The sequence below is a fragment of the Lissotriton helveticus genome, chromosome 6 (genome assembly GCF_964261635.1).
Source record: "Lissotriton helveticus chromosome 6, aLisHel1.1, whole genome shotgun sequence".
NCBI lineage: Eukaryota > Metazoa > Chordata > Amphibia > Caudata > Salamandridae > Lissotriton > Lissotriton helveticus.
In genome coordinates this window covers 1,062,557,461-1,062,579,531 of record NC_136067.1, presented here as the reverse complement: position 1 = coordinate 1,062,579,531, position 22,071 = coordinate 1,062,557,461, and the positions used below count along the sequence as shown (strand labels likewise).

The following is a 22,071-nucleotide window of genomic DNA, read 5'->3' as shown; positions in this document are numbered from 1 at the left end:
AATTTTTTTAAGCACATTTTGAAATACATTTTCTAAAGAGTCATAGGCTCTAAAAGAGCACTCGTGAAATATTCCACTGCTTCCAGTATGAGCCAAAGAAGCTTCAGCTTCGAAGGAATTGAACCCATTTCATGCCACCTAAACATTCCCAATAAAAATAAATGCGTACGTATACACATACAGGATATAGCGTTGGTGGCAGGCTGCAGCTACATTAAAGCTCAGCTAGTTTTGGGCTCGAGGGTCCAAGGGGACCTCGAGCTGGGTCCGGGCCCCTCCTTTGGCTCGAGCTTGAAGTGGCTGGCGCCAGACTCCTCAAAATGCAGGTAAACGGGCATTTGGGGCAGGGAGGTATCCTGTTGTGACAACCCGGGCTGTAAGTGTCAGGAAACCAGCGCACGACCTGGGACTGTACAGAGCCGGAAGACGGGGATATTTGAGCGAAATCAAAACTGGCTCGGAGACTGGGAAAACATTTATTTCTTATATAGAAACACGGATATATGCCACAACACCTATAAACTAGACACACCCACTCGTGAAGACACTATACCTCAATGTACGTCATTAAAAGTCACCAGATGAGTTACACATTAATGCCATAATAAAAACGAATGATAATGATCAGGGATGCACAAAACATGATGTCTAATAAAAATGCTACAGGCCTGTATATTGCTTTGTGAGGATTATAGGGCACATCTCCAAAACATACGGAGTCTGTCTGCAAACACCAAGGGCCCTTTATTAATTATCTGTACCGTAATATGATTGTGAGTCCTCTCTGGAAGGCAGTGCGTTGTGTGTCTACCTCTAGCAAGGTTCTGAAGCGCTATGTGGATGGAAGCCATGGATGCTTACAATATAATTAAATGATTTGTTTACGAGTGATGAGTTCTGGACATAAACACGTTGAGGTCGAGAGAGACGATTCAAGGGAAGCGGTCTTATAATTGCAGGGTTTCAGAAGCAAAGCGCGGTCGTCAAAAATTGGACTTTCAAAAGTATAATATTCAAAAACATTTTCCATAACAACAAAGCATCGCATAGACTTACCTTTTGCTTCAGCAGGAGACGCCAAAGGGTTACTTCGAACAGTCGTCCAGTCTCTGGTGATCGTCAGCAATTCAAAACAAGCCCGTCAGAGGTCCGTGAACTCTGCTGCTTACGTCTTTTGGCTCTGCAACACCGGCGAAAGTGAAAGCGTGCTCGTCGTCACCTTCATCATGGGGCTGTGGCGCGCGGCGGAGACGCCATCGCCGTGCACATCGGCAGCTCCGAGACTGACTCATGCGCGCGACCAAATCCCATGCGCGCGTGGCCATCTCTTGTCTCTCCCTCTCCCATTGACTCCACTCGTTGTCGGCTGATCCGATGACTCTAGTTCTCTGGCGAGAACGCGCTTCTAGCCGAGACCTAAAAAGCATGGTCTCATTAAGAATGTTGGGAAAAGGGTTGCCTCAAAGAGCGACAGCAGCATAAAGGGGCAGGTGCTCACTTCAGCAGCCTCCGTTATACCCCTGGTTCTCCCAATTATCAATATTTTCACTGAAAAACAGTTTGAGAGAAAATCATACAGCTCCTGTGAGGTAAGAGTAGAGTGGGTTAGGGGCTTCTCCCATGAGTATTTTCCATTAGGGTCCATGAAGTGCTGTTTTGCATTCACCGAAAAGCTGACAAGTGTGTATTTACATGAAGCGCTGGCTAGATGTACTATAGCTGCAAGAACATTTTTTTTATCATAGAACTAGTCATACAAAACATGGACCTAGTCCCTCATTACCAGTTTGGTAGATTTTGCTGTGGGGGACAGTAAAAAGCCAAAATTCACACATTTGAAATTCCCGATCCTGCCCATTTACAAGTCCTGTCCCCGCCCCTCCCCAAAAAATGGAATAATAAAACAGACCCAAAGATAGAGTGCTTTTCTGTGCATTTTCCCCTCATTTCGGCAAGAACAATAAGCAGGCAGAAACTGTGGTTCAGAGAAGCATTGTGCTTGTCCATGGGAGACGTTTTATGGTCCCCCATGCAGCTGCAGAGATAAAGCGGGACAGGGCTGTGCTGCTACCAGCAGCCCCCTACATCATTTGACAACTCCTGCAGCTATCAGATCTGAAGTTTAAAGATCCGTTAATTCAGGGTCAGGACACATTTGTAATTGTGGATGGTGGAAATTTCACCCCGAGTTCTTGATCCAGGGTTCATTCTGCTGCTCATAATGAGGGGCCAAATCCCCAAAATCACAAGCTTCTACCAGACTTTGCATACTTGCGTCATAGATAAAAAAGATTCTTGTTATAACATTCAGTAAAAACGACAAATAATTATCTTAGGTGTCCAAAATGTTCCACTTTTTGTGCACGAATAATCTATTCCTCTAGACTACTTTTTTTGTGGAAATTAAGAAGTAACAAAGACTGTCCCTCAAGGATTCTTTGGAAAGGAGACCTTGGAGAAACAAGTTTGATACATAGGTTTTACTCATTAAAATTCTTCAGAAAATTCTGCACTGTGAGAGGAGCCATGGTTGGTGACAGACCTAGGCTCATATTTCCCAACAGGTGAAACACTGTGTACTGGCTGTCATAGAGCAATAACAAGACGAAGTGATATCTACTGCCAATATATGGGAAACTCGCCATACTTCACTTATGTGGATGAAAGTTTAATGAATATATTGCACTGCTTACAACAGAAGAGAAGCTGGGCTATTCAAAAAGGCAAGTGGCGCAGACATTAGAAAATTGGGTTGTGCAATGCCAGAAATGTTAGTTTATTGCATAAGGCTAAAAACTAAATGTGTTGCTGTTTTAAGCAGCAACAAAATAGGATGGGCACTAAAGCCATGTCTAATTTCCTGTTAACTATTACAGCCCTGCCGGGGGGCTATATTGATTGTTGAAGGTCTGAACCCAAGGTATGGGCCTGAGCTGCAAATGAGGGAGACAGTCCTTAACAGCCAGAACATGCCGGTTCCAGAAGGGCTATAATGCTATTACAGCTTTCCATCTACTGAAGACAGAATGTTCTAAATAAAAAGGAAGAAGCACAGAGACATACATTGGGATGTTGGAGCAGAAGCTGTATACTAGCCATTATTAGCCGTAAGCCATTCCATTGTCTTCAATGGAGTTCTCAACATTCCATTGTTCTAATATAAACTTATAGGCTGTTGCTGAGCGAAATACCAGTTGTTTACTTGTAAGTTCCTAGTACAGGGCACTACATGGGCCTGCAGTACTTATTGTGCCACACACATAAGTAGCCATCCAACCATGGCTCAGGCTTGCCACTGTGGAGCCTGTGAGCAGTTTACACTGCCATTTCCCCTGGCAAGATAAACCTCTTGCCAGGCTCAAAACTTTCCTTTTTATTAACCCTGGGCGAAGCACTACGCTCCGCTCGCGGAGTTTGCGAAGTTTTCGCAACTCGCACTACGCGAGCGGCACGTAGCACAGTGCGAACATGCGTAGTGCAGTGTAGTGTAGTGCAGCGGTCATTTTTTGCTTGTTCGCGGTCCTGAGCGTCATGTTCGCGACCGCGAGCAAGCAAAATGACATCCCGGCGAGATTCTCAACGCGAGGAGGTCAGATTTCTCATTGTGAGTGGTTGCGCATGCTCGCGACCGCTCTCAATGAGAAACTACCTGTTCGCGTTGAGAAAGCTGCCGCTCGAGTAATAATCTACTCGATCAGCAGAAAACTACAGCTCGCACTGTGCAAGATGCTGTTTTCAATGCTTGCACAGTGCCGGATGCTTGTCTGCACTGTGCAATCATTGAAAACGCATCTTGCACAGTGCGAACATGCTACTACACAGCTCGCGTAGTGCTACGTGAAGTTCGCGTAGTGCGAAGTGCACTTCGCGTAGCTTCGCGTAGCGCTACTTCGCGAACTACGCCCACCCTTACTTTTTATACATATAAGTCACCCCTAAGGTATGCCCTGGACAACCCAGAGGGGAGGGTGCACTGTATTTAAAAGGCAAGATGTGTACTTTTAAGTGTTACATGTCCTGGTAGTGAAACACTCTCAAATTCGTTTTTCACTACTGTAAAGTCTATCTTTCCCACAGGATAACATTGGGATTACCTTATTGCATGTTATAAATGAAATTCCCAATTGGGAAGAAATAGGCCCTTCAAGTCTGGTGTCTCTGGAATCACAATTTAAAATCCAAACTCATGGTGCCTGCTGCCTGTCTCGGATCAAATGTCTGGGGTGGGTGACAGTTGGACTTTGTGTATTCTCCTCAAGACAGCCACACACAATGAGAGCTTAGGTGTGACTTGATGGGCCATCCTGACATGATGTGAGGGAGGAGCTGGACCCAGTCTCACTTACACCTGATTAGGGGTTGTCCTGCCCCCAAACAAAGAGCTGCAGACCCCTGTAGTGAGTCTATAGCCAGGGATGACTTATGTGCACTTCAAAGGCATGTCTTTGAAGTCTCTGCTACTTCAAAGGCACAACTGGGTAGAAGTACCTGACCTCAGACACCATCGCTTCAGTACACTTCATACTCTGCCGGGAAGAAGGACTGCCACTCTGCTGGGATGCTGCTCTGCTGGACTCTTGCTTTGCTGTGCAGGTCTGCTGCCCTCTGCGTGGTTGAGAATGGTTGGATCTACATCACTTGTCCCCAGAACCCAAAGTGACTCCAGGGGCTAGCTGGCTGGCCTCCTGATTAAGATTGGTATAATTGGAGTGCTCCTCCAACCCCTCATTTTTACTCCCGATCTCAGGGACATAAAAGACTTCCAACCAATCTGCTTCTGCACCTAGACTCTGCCATTTGGGAGTCTACCCTGCCAAGTGGTCCCACCCCAGTATTGGAACTGTGAAAGTGAGCCTTAGGTGCAGCTCCAGTGGAAACGATGCATCCTCTGCTGAGCTTGACACCCGCCTTCGTATTGCAAGCCATATCGACAGGAACTTCGCATCAAGACCTCACACTGCAGCCTCGTCGCATCTCAGAACCGAAGCATCACTTCGGCTGCACGACGTATCTTCGACGCAGATCCATGCAAGAGCTCCGCAACCAGGATTAAGGAACATTAGTTCAGCGTGCCTAACTAGATTCCTGTAGCCAGCCTGTGCTCCATCGCAGTCAGACAGAACTTTTGACTTTGTCCAAGTCCAACGCGACCAGATATCCCAAATAGCTCTTTTTACTTCCTGGCGCTACTTTTCATAAAAACTTTGAAATTCAATATCTCACGCTCTACTTATTCGATTTGTGGTTTTGGGCTTGTTTTATTTATTAAATTAAGCTCTATTTTTTAACCTAGGGTGGAATCTTTTTGGGTGGTGTTTTCACAGTTTTACTCTTTGAAGAGTTGCACAGATACTTTACACATTGACTCTAAAGTTGAGCCAGACTGTTCTGTGCCATACTACCAAAGGGTGAGCATAGGTTAATTTAGAACTAATTTGCCTGCTTCTTACCCTGACTGAGGATTGTGGTTGTTGCTTGCTTAGGGCTCATACCCCAGTCAACCACAAGCCCAATTTCTAACAAAGACACACAGACTGAGAAGACTTCTCATCTGTAAAGCCTCAAGGGAGATGGAAAGGGATGTGGGTCCCTGTTAAAAGTAATAGTTGTACTAACTACAGTACTGCACCCTCCATCACAAGCAACAGTCAGAAAAGCTGATTTAGGTTTCGCCTACAGACTGATTTTAGCTATTGCTCCTCTTGAGGCTTCTCCACCGATGACACTATGCTGAGTCCTACACACCCTTGAGGATACTCCACTGATCTCCCCACACAGCTCTGTGTTTCTGATGTACATAGTAGGGAATGCAGTTGATTAAATGACAGAGTAATTGTGGTACTAAGTTGCTGTACTAGCAAACATACCACTCAATAGCCATAGTTAAAAAACGTAAAGAATACAGTGACAACACTGGCAGCCATTTTGCATTATTAGGTACCTGAAACAGTTTAAACATTGAGAATAGCAAATAACTACCAAGGCTTAAGCAATTACCCATTGTGGTTATTTAAAGAACATAACTACACCGCCATTCCACTAGCATAACCGCCTCTGCCACACAGGTGTCTACTACATTTTACACCCAAATAATTCTTCACTTAAAGCACACCAAGTGAAAGACTGATTGCAAAAGTGATTGAAAACCGTGTGAGCATTTCACAATGCCTGTGCTGCATCCTCCCTCCCCTCCCAATGTATTTTAACAATAAGTGATTAAGAATATTGAGCACTACAAGTACTAGAATGCTCAAGGGAACTAGCAACTTATCTAAATAAAGAAAGTGTGTTAATATAATGAAGAATGTTCAGCCAGAACCTGCAGTACTTAGTTGCCCAAGCCCACCCAGGAATACAAAACTTGCTGTTTTGACAGTAAGTGGCATCTAAACCTTACAGGAGAAGCTAAGCAAACCAGAATCCCCGATCTTTGAACATGCTACGGTGTGAAGGACCCCTCAAGCTTCATCTCCATAACTTTAGCATGGAGGCTACACTAAAAACACATTTTAAGACACATCAAACTCATTTTACATCAGCCTATGATGGCTGACTATTACTGTTCATGTTGTATCTCCACTGCTCACCACTGCATAAACAATGACCAGAAACGAAGGGATGCTTTGGGGTGGCCCAGAGGCACAGCAGGTTAAATCCTTTTTTTTTTTAAACCGCATGCCACATTCAATCATGATCACTGGCTGGATAATGGTCAAATACAAGCTTTTGGAGCCCAGGATTATTTTTACAAGTGGCACGTGACATGGTTCAGAGTCAAGAACACCTGTCAGTGGTAAAGATGTGGAGATGTAGCTTTGGACTGAAGGAGGGAGCAACTTTGGACTAAAGGAAGAACTAAGTGACAAGAGGTTCCAGGAGCTGGAGTAATGGAAGAAAAACAAGCACTGGCAAAGCTAAAAGGTCTGGCTTTGAATCCCAGTCTTATGTCTTTGTCACAGTTTGTTTTGTCACGTTTTTTGCAAAACTACACTGCTGGGAAAGGCGCAAGGCTCTCTTAAAAAACAATGGCTATTAGAAAAAATATTTATTTGTTTAAAAAAACATATATTGCCATGGTAGCCCCTGCCACAGAAGAAAGCTACTTTGAGTGTGGAGAGGCTCCTTGTGAAAGTGCAGACTGCCACAACTCACAGTGCAGTTAACCAGTGGCTAGAGTGGGCCGACTCACTGCCTTAGGCTGTATGGTGTATAGGCAGAAGGAAAGTGTGAATTATACACTATATAATATATATCTAATTTTAGTAAAATCACACACTCCTAGCTAACGCCGGACCTAAAAAGAAAAGGGAATCAGAGGACATATTAACATTTTAAGCTTCATCTGGCAGGAACTTGGAATAATTGTGGTGTATTTAAATGAAAGACCACTGTTGAGAGTGGGAGCGCTGCACATGATAGTGGGGAAGAGATGTGGCGGCAGAATGAAGTATTTATTGTACATTGCTCGCATAAACCTACCACGTGCGTTATCTAGTTGCATATAAGAGGCACACCTTTTACTACCGCAACGTTTGAGTTGCAGCAGTTACTTCACCAGTCAACAGATTCGAAACGCACTCAAGAAGGGCTTCAGCAGAAGACAGGGTACCAACAATACCAAAACCAAGTAGAGATCTACCTAAAGCAGTACAAGCACAATAAGAATGTAGGTGTTACCGGTATTCCTGGCCACTTTGTGATGAAGAGCTTGAACTTTTCAAGTACTGGAAACACATAGCTTCTAGAAACGGGTGATGACGCAAGCAAAGTAACCACCACAGGTACTCACTTCATCCTCGAACAAAGTATGGGGGTTTTCTTAGGAGTAAGTCAGTTACACTGAAGTAGAGACCACAGGGTACACATTTTTGCACTGAAACATACCAACTTTGAATCATAATATGCAAGTGTAAAATCTCTTGCATTTTTGTACCCTTGTGAAAGCTGTAATACGAGTTATGTATAACTGTTTACTCATGGAATTTTAATTTTAGAATTCTACCCTTGACTCCTACATTATGATAGATTTTGATGACGCTTCCCACCAAATCAAATAGAGCAATGATAGTAACCGAGTAGACATGGGGTAACACTAGACAATGTAATTAGGGTAAGGCTGAGCAGAAGCCACCTTGAGGGATTGAGGGAGTCTGTTACTAAGGCTACTACCTTATACATTTCCTTTTCTTAGACTTGACCAAGAGGGTCACTGATTACCGCTACATGCAGCTATCCAATCAGATGCCAAAGAGATGCCTTTTTTCATGAACTAAATAATACGCCTGGGTATTTTGAGCGAGCAACCCATAAGCTGCGTCAAGGTATCCCATGTGTTTTAAGGTACTTATCTATCCTCTCAAGCCTCATTGGCTTCTAAATAAATTGCCATAGCCTAAACTACAGAAAATAACGAAGGTCGTTTTGTATTGCCTTGAAAGGTCTAAAATGCTTTTCTGGAAGGCTTGGTTGCTTTGTTTATAGTTCTGGTGAGGTCACAAAGTGCTCTATATTTTCATCTTTTTCCTCTACACCCTGTGGAGTCCAAGGTTGAAAGGGTGTTGTAAATGTTTCAGCCTATATGGAAGCTGTTTTAAGAAGAGTGCGATGTTTGAGGTAGTGGTTGGTGCACAGTAAGCGCTATATAAATAAAATTACATCCACTGAGTATACGCATGGGTGTTGCAGAGTGTAATCATAAATAAACAAGCATATGAAATGCTTACAATATTTGGGTGGGCAGAATTGTGCATAGAACCTGCTGCTAGTGGGCATCAGTGGGGCCAGAATGACAGATGGTGCTCATCACCCTCTAGCGCCAGGTCAATCCACTGGATGCAGTGTTGATAGCATAGATTATTAAATTGAGTGTTCTCAGCATCAACAGAGGAACAACTCATTTGAGACATTGTTGGATCACCAGGGAGTATTATAGGCGGCTTACGGACAAGTTACAGAAGGGAAGCAGAACAACAACCTGTTGGAGGCATTGTTAAATCACAAAAAATCAGGAATGGGGGATGGGGGAGGTAGAGTTTTGATCCTTTCAGTCTCCTAGGTTTATACTAACAATCAAAAGTGGAAAGGATCACTAGTCCTGCAGAACCCAAGTGTGCAGGATGTACAGGGTGTCTCCCAAATATTAACCCTCATGCACGTGTCTTTTCGTTGTTCTATTGTTCTGATCTTGTGGCGGTATATACTGGGTACCCGCTTTTTAAAGTACACGTAAGTGCATAATCATTGGGTTATTTTTTGTAAAATGCACCCTCCACCAGGAGGTTCTTTCTTGGGTTGTGACAGTAGTGATCGTGGAAGTGATTGGTGAGTGGGAAAGGTGAGGTATATAGTTAAAATACCCGTACAGCCAGATTGTTTATTTTAATTGGTCTGGATTCGGCTAGCTTCAATGAGCGCGTTTATTGGATTGATTTTTAGGAAGTCCAAACGCATTTATTCAGTGCAAAATGTGGGGGGAGAGGTCGACATGTTTCTGCCCTAGTAGCCGTGAGGCGGTCTGTGGGCATTCATCAGGACCGGTGAGTGAAAGTGTGTGAAGGAAAGGAATATTATTAACCTGTTCCTTGGTGCGAGGTCACTTGGTACCTGTAAAGATAAAAATACGCACAAAACTGACATATAAACAAGGGGGGAGGGGGAACACGAATGGGAAACAAATATGTACAATTGTACTAAGCCAGAAATACTTTTTCTGGTAAACCAACTAAAAAATGACAATACTTTCTTATATACACTGTTGCTAAGGCTACGCACCTTTCATCCTCATGCCTGCACATTCTCGGGTGAGTCAAGATGGACTAGTCAAAGTGTGTACTTAATACACTACCGTGTGGTGTCTCTCTCTCAACGTGCCAGGCGTCTCTCGCACTTTATAAGTGGATATGAGATTGTTTGTCTATATAATGGTATTGAAACATAGACATGCAAGGTGAGCAAGCATGGTGTCATCGCTCATGTTTAATTCATTGATAATGTTAGTGGTTCTATATTCTCACTTCGAGGATAGGGCGAAATGACTATAAGTGTTTTAATATAAACATGCAGTGTGAGCATGCGTGAGGCCACCTCTCTTATAGCCTATATAGATTAAGCTATGGTCCGGTTGTCCTATGTGGAATAATGACGGCCACTTATATTACAATAGGGGGGGTTGTTGGCCCGGGGGGGTGGGTGGTTGGGGAGGCGGATTAACTGGCGCTCGTAGTGTTAACATGTTTAGGGCTTTGCCTTAGGTGATTCGAGCTAAAGAGGCTTGCTTCGTATAGGAACATACCTCATGTTAAATAGCGCGTTGCGGCATCAGTTGGGAGGCGCTGGGGTGCGGATGGCTGTTGGAAAATAGGCGGGTTTAAATACCAGGTCAAAAAATACTTGCTGTTTGCCGGTTTCGAGTTTGGCGTGATTCCATAGCAATTTGCCTCGCTACAGTCGCTAACAGCTGGTGCTGTCGCTGCCTTCAGCCAACCGGAAGTCATTCTTTTTGGCTTCCGGGTGCTTTTTTAAAGAGGATCTTGTGCCATGTATTCAATAGAGTCGAAGACAGACTATATTATAGTAGTTTTTTTGGTGTATGAAAACAGACTTGGCGTAGTTTTTCGGAGTGCAATTGTTTATGTTTAACCAAGTGATTTGTCAATTGTGAATTGTCCCGTAAAAATGGATATGGGCATTGTGAGCACAGTAATCCTTCATGGCGACTTCGTGGGTGAAATACAGACTGTATTGTGAGGTATGCTAAGTGACAGCTAGTCTGTAGAGATGTCGGTATCATCAATAATCATCTTCAAATGTCTGTATTAAGTGTTACTCATGCTGGTATGTTAGGCCACTCATGTACTGGGCACAGTTGAGGAAATAGAGAGTATGGTAGAATGACCATTTATTTGTTGAAACTCAGCCAAGGGACGTTATCGTTCAGACCTTGGGTATCTGTTTTTAATCTGTGTACCCAACGCTGTTCTTTTTCAAAGAGGATAGTGGCAGCATTGGTGTCCACTGTCTCTAAAGTTTCAAGGATATCCCAATTGAGGTCAGATGCTGTGTGTCCGGATTCAATATAGTGGGTTGACATTTTTGTCGTCATCTTTTCGCAGTTTATGTTGCTGCGGTGTTCGCCCATTCTTATTTTTGCTTTGCGACACGTCATTCCAATATATTTCAGTGCACGGGGGCACGTTATCATATAGATGATGTGACTGGTGTTACAGTTGGTGTGGCGTTTCAATCTCCACTTAAAGTTAGGCAGCAATTGGAGTTCTTTTGTGGGTTTTGTTGTCTCGCAGGCGACACACATACCACAGGGATAGTGTCCTGTTACTGGGGGATTATCCCATAGTCCCGGATTCTCTTTCCTTTTTTTTTTGGTGGTGGTCGTGTGTGCACAAGTAGATCTTTCTGGTTTCTACTCCTTTTGTTGGCGAATCTTGGTTTAGTCCATTGTAAGGTATTAGATGTCAATATTCTCCAATTTTTATTTATTATCTTTTTGACTTGATTGGACACGGGGCTGTAGGTGGTGACACACGTCAATCTGTCCTCCAGTGGTTTCTGATGTGTCTCCAACAATGATTCTCGTGCCTGGTTCCGTGCTCTCTTTTTGCATTGGTTTATTACTTTTGTCGGGTAGTCACGTGCTGTTAATTTTTGGCATAGATCGTCCGCTTGTGATTTATAGTCAGTTACCTCACTGCAGTTCCGTCTCAACCGGAGGAACTGACTATACGAAAGATTGTCTCTCAGGGGACGCGGATGAAAGCTGTTGTAGGATAACAAACTATTTTTGGCAGTGGGTTTGAAATAAGTTCTTGTGTGCAAGGTATTCTCTTCTGCAAAAATTGTGATATCTAGAAAGTCTAAAGATCGGTTGTTTGTTGTATAGGTGAACTTTAGACAGTCGTCACGGGAATTGAGCCAGCAGTGGAATTCTTTGAGAGAGTTTTCGTCTCCATTCCATATCATCAAAATATCATCGATATATCTCTTCCAAAAGAGTATAACCCCAAATTAACATGTGCTTAACCCTCTGCTTGCTTGGCACAAAAGTAGTCAGGCTTAACTTAGAGGCAATGTGTAAAGCACTGGTTTCAAACCTGTGGATCGGGAACCCCTGGGGGTCCACGACTACTTAGAAAATTAAATAATATTAACAGATTAATAACATGTAAATAAATAAAGAAGCTAAATGTTCAATTACAAATGTTTAAACCTACTGTAAATGTGAAAAAATTAGAAATTGGAGGCTAAAAATTAAATTAGTATCCTCAGATTGACTCGTGGGAGGAGTGTAGGTGCATCAAACAGAATATAGCATGGATGATGAGTGGCCTTGATTGAACTTTGAAAAGCTCCAACCTTTCTAATAAAGTAAAGATTTCGTCTTTTAAATGTATATATGTTTGCGAATTAAATAAAATGTGTCATGATTTGAGTATTTGTTTGATGAATGCTTTTTTCTGTATTTTTTTGTATTGCTTTCCCGTTCAAATTATCAACCATGCTTAGGCCAGGGGGTCAGTGGGGGGTCCCCAGATTCCAGTATTGATTCAGTGGAAGTCCCCGGTTTCTAATAATGATTAAGTGGGGTCTCCAGAAGTCAAAAGGGTAAGAACCACGGGTGTAAAGTATTTATGCAGTACTTCCATCAGTAATAGAGTGAAGACACAACACAAGAAAAATCCCACACCAACTGAGAAAATAGAGTAACATTTAATAAATTGACACCAAAAAAGGCTGAAATCCAATCAGTAGAACCGGGATTATTACATCTTAGAGGTTTAACATTAAGCATAGCACCTAATACCAAAATCTCCACTCGCAGTTATCTGGTCACACAAGACAGGGTGAAAGTCGCAAATTCAGGCCAACCCCGATGGAGTTTGGGCCAGATACAGGGACAAGGTTAGTAGAGCAGAAAGATTTACTTTAAAGTCCAGAGCTAAGAGTTCCGTTCGCAGTGGAAGGGTCCACAAGGAGCAGGAACAGCACCGCAGATGGTAGTCTCTGTAGCAGGAAGATCCTGTCAGGCGTTGTGGTCATTGCGGGAGCTGCGCATTGGCAGGCACCGCGAGCTGTCGATACTGTAGCGCGAAGTGCTAATCTTGCGTTGACGGGCGTCGTTAGTGTTTGCTGTGGAGCAAAGAGTCGCTGGAACTTCGCGTTGCCGGGCAGCAAGACCCCACAGCGAACAGGCCCGTTTGCAAAGAGCTCAAAACTTCAGCAGAGCTCAACTAAGGCCCCATCAAGGTTCCAGGACCTGACGAATAACACTGGAGGGTCAGGATCTCACTCCATCAGAGCCATGTAGGGCTAAGGCAGGTTCAGTTGCAGATCCAGGCAGCAGGTCAACTGGGCATATGCAGGGGCCTCTCGTGCTTATTTTGTCCTTGTAGTCAGAACAGGTCAGTCAGCTGATCCTTTTAGTTACTACAGCCTGGGATGAAGGAGAAGGTCCAGTCTTCTTTCTCAGCAAGCAGTGCAACAGGTCCAGAGGTGTACTGAAGAGTTAGGTCAGAGGGTCCACTATTTATATCTGGGGCCTTCTTTGAAGTAGGAGAATTTTCTAGAGAATTCTCTTTGAAGTCCTTGACGTTTCCTGCTTCCCCTGCCTGGTTCGAGGTGGCAGCACGAACCATGCAGTGGTGACAAGTCTTTTGTAGGAAGGCAGGACACAGCCTATTCAGTTGCAGGCGGGGATGTGCCCTGCTCCATCCCCAACCCCATCCTCCAGCTGATGGCCCATCTAGGCACATTTAATCCCTCTATTGTGTGGTTGTCTGGCTGGAAGGAATAAACCAAGTTCAACTGCCAACTACACCAAGTCATGTTATCAAGGAACAGGCTGTAGGGACTAAATAGCTATGGCAGGAAAATGCCAACTTTCAAAATTTTAACTTACAATCTGACTTTACCATTAAATAGGATGTTGCCCTCTAGATAGGAACACAAGCAACTCCAGTCCAGCTTTGGTTTATTTAGACCTCATCAGTGAGGTGTACCTTGACTCCTATAGAACAGTGAATATGGGACACCGGTCTGGGCATATCAATCACATTAAGGAAAACAAAAGGTGATTGAAAACGGAGTGCTTGAATTATTCTCAGCCACTGGTAATTGCTCAGGGGAAAGTGCAAGAAGTTTCAGTGCATGAGGCAAAAGAAAGATGTTGTAACTGAAGTGCTCCACATGCACTGGAATTATGACATTTTGTGCCCTTCTGCAGCTACTTGGCGCCACAAGGTAGCACCAGTGCTAAACATGTGCCGGGGAAAGCAACTGCACTCATTTTTGGGGGCCATGACTTATTTTTAATCATCAGATTTGGAGACAGATTGATTGGGATGAAGCCAGGCAGAAAATAGATAACAAAGGAGAAAAATAAAGATAAGAAAACAGTGACAGAGGTAAAAAAGCAGGGATAATAAAGAACATGTTACGAGTGTGAAAGAGATACTAAGTGTTTGGTAGGAGAATAAAAAGGAATGAGGTGCAAAGAATGGGCAACCATGGTATACAGAAACCATTGCATTCTGCGGTGCAGGGAGTGGGTGCCTAAGAAAAACATTGGGCCCCTGCACTTATTTTGTTAGCAAATAAAGCTCTGGGTCGCACCAAATGGATTTTAAAGGTGCCAGCCCTGCAGATGTACAATGCAGGTCCCAATTATGTGGCAAGCATGTTTCTTGAGGGTGTAAACTGCCTCACAACAATGAAAGCGCAAAATATCCAGAGAGTTGTGCCCTAGAAAGTTAAGGTAAGAAGCACCAGAGGAAGCAAGCTTAAGGCTCCTGTTCAGCAGAGGGCTTCTCGCTAGGCATTGGGAGGGGTAGCCGTCTTAAACTAAAGAAACACATTTTTATTTGGGGGTCATGTCAGCCAGCAGTGCTTAAACCGTGATCAAAAACATGTCATCTCTACAGAGATCAACACCTAAAGAGCATAACCAAGGATCTTTTGTAAGGCCTTGTGGTCCATTACAATCACTGAAATCAACACATAACAAGATAGTTATTTAAATGTTTGCATAGCCCCTTTATCCTGGGCCATTAGCAGTAATACACTTGAAAAATTACACATCAAACCTATGCAGTGCAATGAATTCAAATTACTAACATTTACACTCTGGTTGGTCACAGGCATTCAAGTATCCAGATTAAATTGAAAAAGTTGGCATACTTTCCTGTTGGGCCTCTCGTATATGCAGTTTTGGATGCCGCAGTCCCACTGGAGCCAATACCTCCTAGTTGCCTTGATGGAGACAAGGATACCCTATGCTGCTGGTTCTCATGAGACTGGGAAGACACCTAGAACCAAAGAGAAGTACTCCGCCCTGCCAAATCTGAAAGAGGTGTAGCTATTCTGCCTAGAGAGGAGAGAAGGTCCACAGAGAGCAAAATACTAACCACTGACTTGGTAAGATGTGGAGAAGAAGTCGGACACATGCCCACACTGCAATCCTGGTTAGATCAACAGCTATTAATGACATATATCCTCAAGGCTAAGCCCTTGAACACTCCAAGCTTGTTCAATTGTGATCCACTCCCTAATGTTTCTGAGATTGGAGATGGCAATGCTATTTTTACAGGTCTTAATGAAAATTCCACTGGATCCCTGAAAAGAGTCCTTTCTTCAACCACTCGTGTCATTACTGGTGTCACAATACCATGCATTTCCAACAGTTCAGCTTCCTTTGCCGAATATTCCTTATCAATGAAATTTCACTCAATCTTATTCATGCTTTGTGGTGACATATGCAATGCCCCTTCTCTCTAGAAACACATCATTTCTGGATGCTAATGTAGCATCATTGCCTAAAATAAATATTACCAAAGAAAAAAGGGCAAAAAGTCTTAAGCCAATCATCTGTTCCTCTTCCAGTATTTTGTAGGAGATACCTCACTAGCAGATCAGCTTCTCTCTAGATATCTCAATCACTTTGGGCTAGATGTTCGACTCACCAATTAGCGAGTCGCAAATAGAGTCGCATTTGCGACTCGCAATTTGCAACTCACTAATTAGGATGCACAACAGTGTCTGAGACACTGTTTGCGATTCCCAATGGGGTTGCAAATTGCATGAAGCATGTATATTAATGAGGCTATCACAATTTGTGACCCCATTGGGAATGGCTGGCACTACCAGGGATGGTGACCTGCTGGGGTCAGCAGACCACCATGTCTGGGACTGCCTTTAAATAAAGCTGTTGTTTTTCGCAAATGCAGCCTGTTTTCCTTAAAGGAAAACGGGATGCATTTGAAAAATAAAAAAATGAAACTTTTCAGTTTCATTTTTTAAGGGCAGGCAGTGGTCACTGGGACCACTGTCTAATATTTGCGCATGCATTCACAAATGGGACGCCCTTGTAACACTCCTTCCTAATAGCAAGTCGCTAATCCTATTTGCGAGTCGCAATTTGATTTGCGACTTGTAAAATAGGATTAGTACATGGGCCACAGGTTTTTTGCTGGCGCAAACGGTTCTAAAACACATTTGCGCACACAAAAAACCTTTGTACATCTGGCCCCAAATCCAGATGTACAAAGGTTACAGGTTAAAGGTTTGGGTGTACGTCTCCCCCAAATGATCGATCATTTAAATCACACTTAATTTTTAAGGGCAAACTCATTCCATAGTGTCTGTCACGCTTTGAATCTCCTCTACTGAATAAATGTGCTTAAAAAAAAACAGTTGACAAATAAATTAAATAAATTATCAACATATATGGAAATTATCTTCAAATAAACAGAATAAGCATCTTACGGCTGGAAATGCAGTAGCTCAGTCGACAATTGATTTTCCTGTAAAGATTCTTGTTCACTGGCAAAATAAGAAGCGTGAAGAGCTGAATAAAGTTCACTATTAGTCCAGTCGCTATAAAAATGTAGCAGATGAGAAGATGGAAAACAAACTGGGACTTCAGGAAACCAACGATGTCCATTTTTGTACTTATTTTAGAATATCCTTGTGGACAACCCGGTAAATCAAATGGGAACCTGGACAAGAAGAAATAAGTAGAAGTCAGTGGTTGCACCAGACAGAAATGCCTTTTGTTACAACTTACAATTTCCATCATTTATTCTACACTACTTAAAGCAGCAGAGGGCCTGTGGTATAGCCTAATCATATCCCTCTACATAGTTGCAGCACAGCAAACAGTTAGTTCACCTACGACAATACTTTATTGAGGTCAGCTCTAATTCCTGTAGTAGTAGAAAACCCTAGAATTCAGATTGTACAGTTTCTCGATGCAAGGCAGCTTCCAACAACAGTGGAGAGAAAAGGAAGATGAAGTAATTTATATATGTTATTTATTAAGTGTTGCCAGCTTCAAGCACGTTTCCCCTAACACTAATAAAGTACAACTCCATTGTGATGATTGGCCTTCCAGCTCTCCCAAACAAGAGCAACACCACATAGAAGACCCACTGTTGAGAAAATAATGCAGAGCAGACCTTGTATCTTTTTATATGCTAGATATTATATTCAGGGGATACATAACAGGGACCATTTAACAGGGTCTAACATTGCCATTGAGGGGTTCTGGTGACATAAACCACAAGGAAAAAGGCAGAGTGGTCTGGAAATAGAACCAGAGTCCAGAGAGAACAACATTAGGACCATATAAATGTTACTTGTTAGATATTTTTCATATTATGGTTTTATTTAATGGCTGTTCGCTTCAAAATTGTATTTTTGGTATAAGCAAATGTTTACTGAAAAACATAAGTGAAATACTTGGCAATGCTGTTTGGATATCTGCAGTAAAAAGATGAAAAGAGTACTAAATTCAGTAGTTAAGAATGTCAAATTCTAGAAAAAGTGTTAAACGTTTTGCATTGTGAAATACACTTGGCCAGTTTCATTTGTTAGCCATACACGTATGTTTGTGGGCGACAACGGCTCCCTTTATGCCTGTCAGAAATTCAAATAAGCATTGTTGGCAGATGTAATTAGTTTTATTACTACAAATTTCGACCACCACGACTGTGGGAAATCTACAGTGAAAAAGTCCCCGCGTAGGGTGGCGACGGGCGTTAACAAGGCAAGTTTCTTAATGCTCACAAAAATGTACCTATTTGAGCATTCATAAACTGAAGTCACTTTTCCATCCTGGAAACGGTTGTTGATTTACTCCAGGTACAGGCCGGAGTAATTCGCTTCACAGGATGGTCAGGGAAACAGATCACCTTTAGATTTGTGGGGATGTAGCTAAAGGGTTTCTCCCATCAGAGAAAAAACAATCGCGTTTTCAAATTTGCCTGGTCTTCCCACTGTGCTGAAATGTATAGTATGGACAGTGCAGCACAGAAAGTCATGTTGCACCCGATATTGGAGCAGCACCAAGGCTGATGTACACATGGTTGGTCTCTTTCTGAGGTGGCATGGTGGGCAATAACATTAAGGACTGGATTGCGGCCCATTTTAAAATTCACAGTGGCTGGGATTACTTAAACAATCCATCCATCACGTTTTTGTTTTCCTCAGCATAGGGGGAATATGCAGCCTTAAAAAAGTAACATAATGGAGGGTGTGGCTTAACGTCTAGGGCGGCCAACTTTGAAACTGGGAAACCAGGTTCGATTCTGGGAAGAGGCTCAAACATACTGCGATTCTGGTCAAATCACCTAATCTCCCAGAGCCTAAAAATGAATGTGTCCGTCTGTAATGCAACTGGTGCTCATGAAAAGCGCTCTGATACCTTCGGGTCGAGTTTCCGGTATATAAAATTGCAAAAAAACAAAAAAACAAAAAAGCTGTGCCTGGAAATTTGGGCCTGACATGGCTTCATTTACACTTATATCGGACCCCTTCTGTCTGCAACAGGGGGAGATTGTTGAAGCTACTCTATTCAAGTTGAGCTAACAATGGACAATGATTGGAATATGAATGCTTAGGGGTTAATTGCATTTAAGGAAATAATGTCTTGTAGAAAAATGGGCAGAGGTTAGGCAGTTAAAACATGAAATGCTGTGGTGTTTACTGCATAATTATGGATTCTCTGTACTTCCCATATATTGTGCAAATTTCAACAAAAATGACAATGTTTAAGTTTCTTTATTATGTTTTGGAACTCCGAGGAGGTCCACATAAAAAACCATTTACAAAACATAATACATTCAATGCAAGACAGACATCTACAATGTTTACGAAACAAAATATACTCAGATTCACTTATCACAAAAACCATCAATAAATAGACAAAAAGCATTTTAAAAAGTTAAAAATGTTAAAGCAGAAAATTTCATTTGGGGGGTTATACAGTGCAAGTAAAAAGGAGTTGGCATTTAAAATACCCAATTGCAGACATACAGATCTTAACCACTTACGCCGAAATTGGCGCAGTGCAGGGCATATGAAGAGAACATGCAGGCGATCCTGGGTGGATAAGTTGCAGAAATTACAAATTGTAAGAGAACCATACCACTTTGCCAATAGATTGTTTAATGGCAGCAAATCCTGTCTTAAGAGGAACCAGAATCGTCGAATTCCATGTGGTAGGTTCCAGGTGACATAGGGTTGCATAACTTTGCTAACATAGGAGTCAGTAAGGTGGTTAGCTCTCTTTTTTAAATACATAGCCTCTTTATCCATTTTGTAACTAAGATCCCAGGATGCCTTTTTCAAAATCGTTTTTAACTGTGAAGCAGAAACAGAAAAAAGTGTGCTCTCTTCCATTTGGAGAAGAGCAGCCGCCTTTCTAAAATTTTTAACAATTAGCGAATACTCATTTAAGCTGCCCAGCAGTTCGACCTTCATAAGATTTCTTAATGAACCCATTTCTCCTCTAGCTAAGCTGGCAACCCATCGTACTATAGCTGCAAGGCCCTGCACCCAACTACTGCGGAGGCCAAATTCAAGTCTGCAGGCAGCTACTGAACAAGCGGTATTAAGAGAAGATAGGGTTCTTAACAACTTCCCTTCTACAAAATGTAAAAAATCCCATTGCCTTAGGTCAACTAATTCCATTCCATACAAAAGGGAAGAAGGGATTTTTGCCCTAAAGACTTCCAGTAAGCAATTGAAGTGTCTTCTCCCCGTGGCTGAGTATAAACCACTCAAGCCTTTTCCCTGGGATAGGGCTTTACGGGTATTGTTATCAGTGTGGGGCTTATCACTCAAATAATTGGAGATGATTTTCCCTAAAAAAACAAAAGTCTTTACCACCTCCAAGTTTTGGCCACCAACTGTCCATTCAAAGTTCTTGTATTTTAACTTTTTTCTCCCAGCAATGCACATAATTTTGCTTTTTGTTGTATTTATCCTCAGGAAATGGGCTTCGGCAAAAAGATGTAGTGCACGAAGCCGATTGGCCAACCCTTTAGGAGTTAAATCCAATATGATGATGTCATCTGCATATAACAAGCAGGAAATAGGGGTTCCCCCTACTACCGGGGCTATACCAGTACTTGAGGAGACAGATGCAGGAAGATCTGCAATATACAGTGAAAAAAGTAGTGGGGCAAGAAGACACCCTTGTTTTAATCCATTGATTGATGGGATAACTCGTGACAATCCCCTTTCTCCGCCTTGCAGGACACGACACCATGTATCAGTGTGTAAGATCTGCACCAGATCAAGCAAATGGGGAGGCATGCCCATAACCGACAACTTTCTCCACAGCAAGGGACGATCCACCTTATCAAATGCTGTGGAGAAGTCAATAAATGCCGTGTACACATATCCTCCACGAACCCTAACATATTTATCAGAAATAATCTGAAGTGCAGTGAGGTTATCTAAGGTGCCGTGACCTTTGCGGAAGCCAGTCTGTTCTAGGGGTAAAATACGGTTCGCATCAATCCAATCATTAATTAGGGATAACAGACATTTAGAAAATACTTTTCCAATTGCATCGAGGAGAGCTATTTGACGATAATTCTTTGGAATGTGCCTATCGCCTTTTTTAAACAATGGCACCAATATACTCCCTTTCCAAGAAGAGGGGATCATTTTCTTATTAAAACAAAATCTGAAAACAGGAAACAGTATTTTACTCCATAATACTGGTTCCTGCTTCAAGACAGAAATCGGGAGTTCATCTGGACCCATGGCTCCTGAAATACGCATGTCTCTAATCGCCTGTTCAATTGTTCTTTCAGAGGGGGACTCTATTGGGGAATCAAGTTCAGTATTGAGGCCCCTAAGTTCCACCGACTACCCATTCATAGCATATAAAGTGGAAATATAATTGACCCATGACGATTCAGAAATAGGAATTCGGCGGGGGCCAACTCTTGCACCACATCCCTCCCCAATGAGTGACCAAAATTGTCTGGCTTTGCCATGAACCACTGCCTCCCGTAAGTTTATCCATAGAGAATCCTCTTTTTCTTTTTTTATCTTTTTCTTAATCCTACTTCTCCTTCTTTTTAAACAGTCAATTTTGCGGAGCCTTTCAGATGACCTGCACAGATATTGCTCCCGCACTAACTTATTTATTTCCTTATTGAGGAGAGTAATCGATCTTGGGGGGGGGATCTTTTTTGGAGGCAGATGTGATTTTTTACAAGCCTGAGTGATCTTCTTCATGAAGTCCTCAAAAAGGATTAATTCAGACCCTTTCCAGTTATTTAATTCTTGGATGATTTTCTTAAGGGTACGTCCCAGGCCTTTATGGCTTTAAAGTCCCAAAAACATCTTCCAGTCTTCTTGTGAAAATTAACCGCATCACCATTGAGTGACCACGGGTCAGATTTAGGGGGGTGTATTAAAAGATTTAAAGTTATCAACCTATGATCACTGAATATATTCTCTGAAACTACCAGATCTCCAAGTAATGAGAAGGTGTGGTAGTCTGTGATTACGTAGTCCAAGATGGACTCACTTGTACTGGATTTATGAGTATATTTTGCTGGGACATCAGGTGTGAGCCTACCATTCACTATTAGCCCCTCCATGAGAAACAATTCATCTAATAACATTTTCCCTCTTTTGTTAGTTTTAATTTTATCAGGGAAAAGAACTTGAGGTATCAAAAGGGCTTCCTCTTTGGATTTATTTCTAAAAAGCTCTAAGCTGTAATTAGAAACTCTACAATTAAAGTCCCCCACTAACAGC

The 22,071-nt window shown here is 42.5% G+C and overlaps 1 protein-coding gene across 2 annotated transcripts in view; it reads right to left on the bottom strand.

Annotated features, from left to right (window-relative positions):
• The window catches only part of AGPAT4 (1-acylglycerol-3-phosphate O-acyltransferase 4), a 425,215-nt gene that overhangs the window by 330,196 nt on the left and 72,948 nt on the right, over window positions 1–22,071 (bottom strand). For both annotated transcript variants that reach the window (XM_078646933.1, XM_078646932.1), the window contains exon 2: window positions 16,774–17,006. In XM_078646933.1, the coding sequence (XP_078503059.1) occupies window positions 16,774–16,951 (178 nt within the window). In that variant the 5' untranslated portion in view covers window positions 16,952–17,006. The remainder of the gene's footprint in view (window positions 1–16,773; window positions 17,007–22,071) is intronic.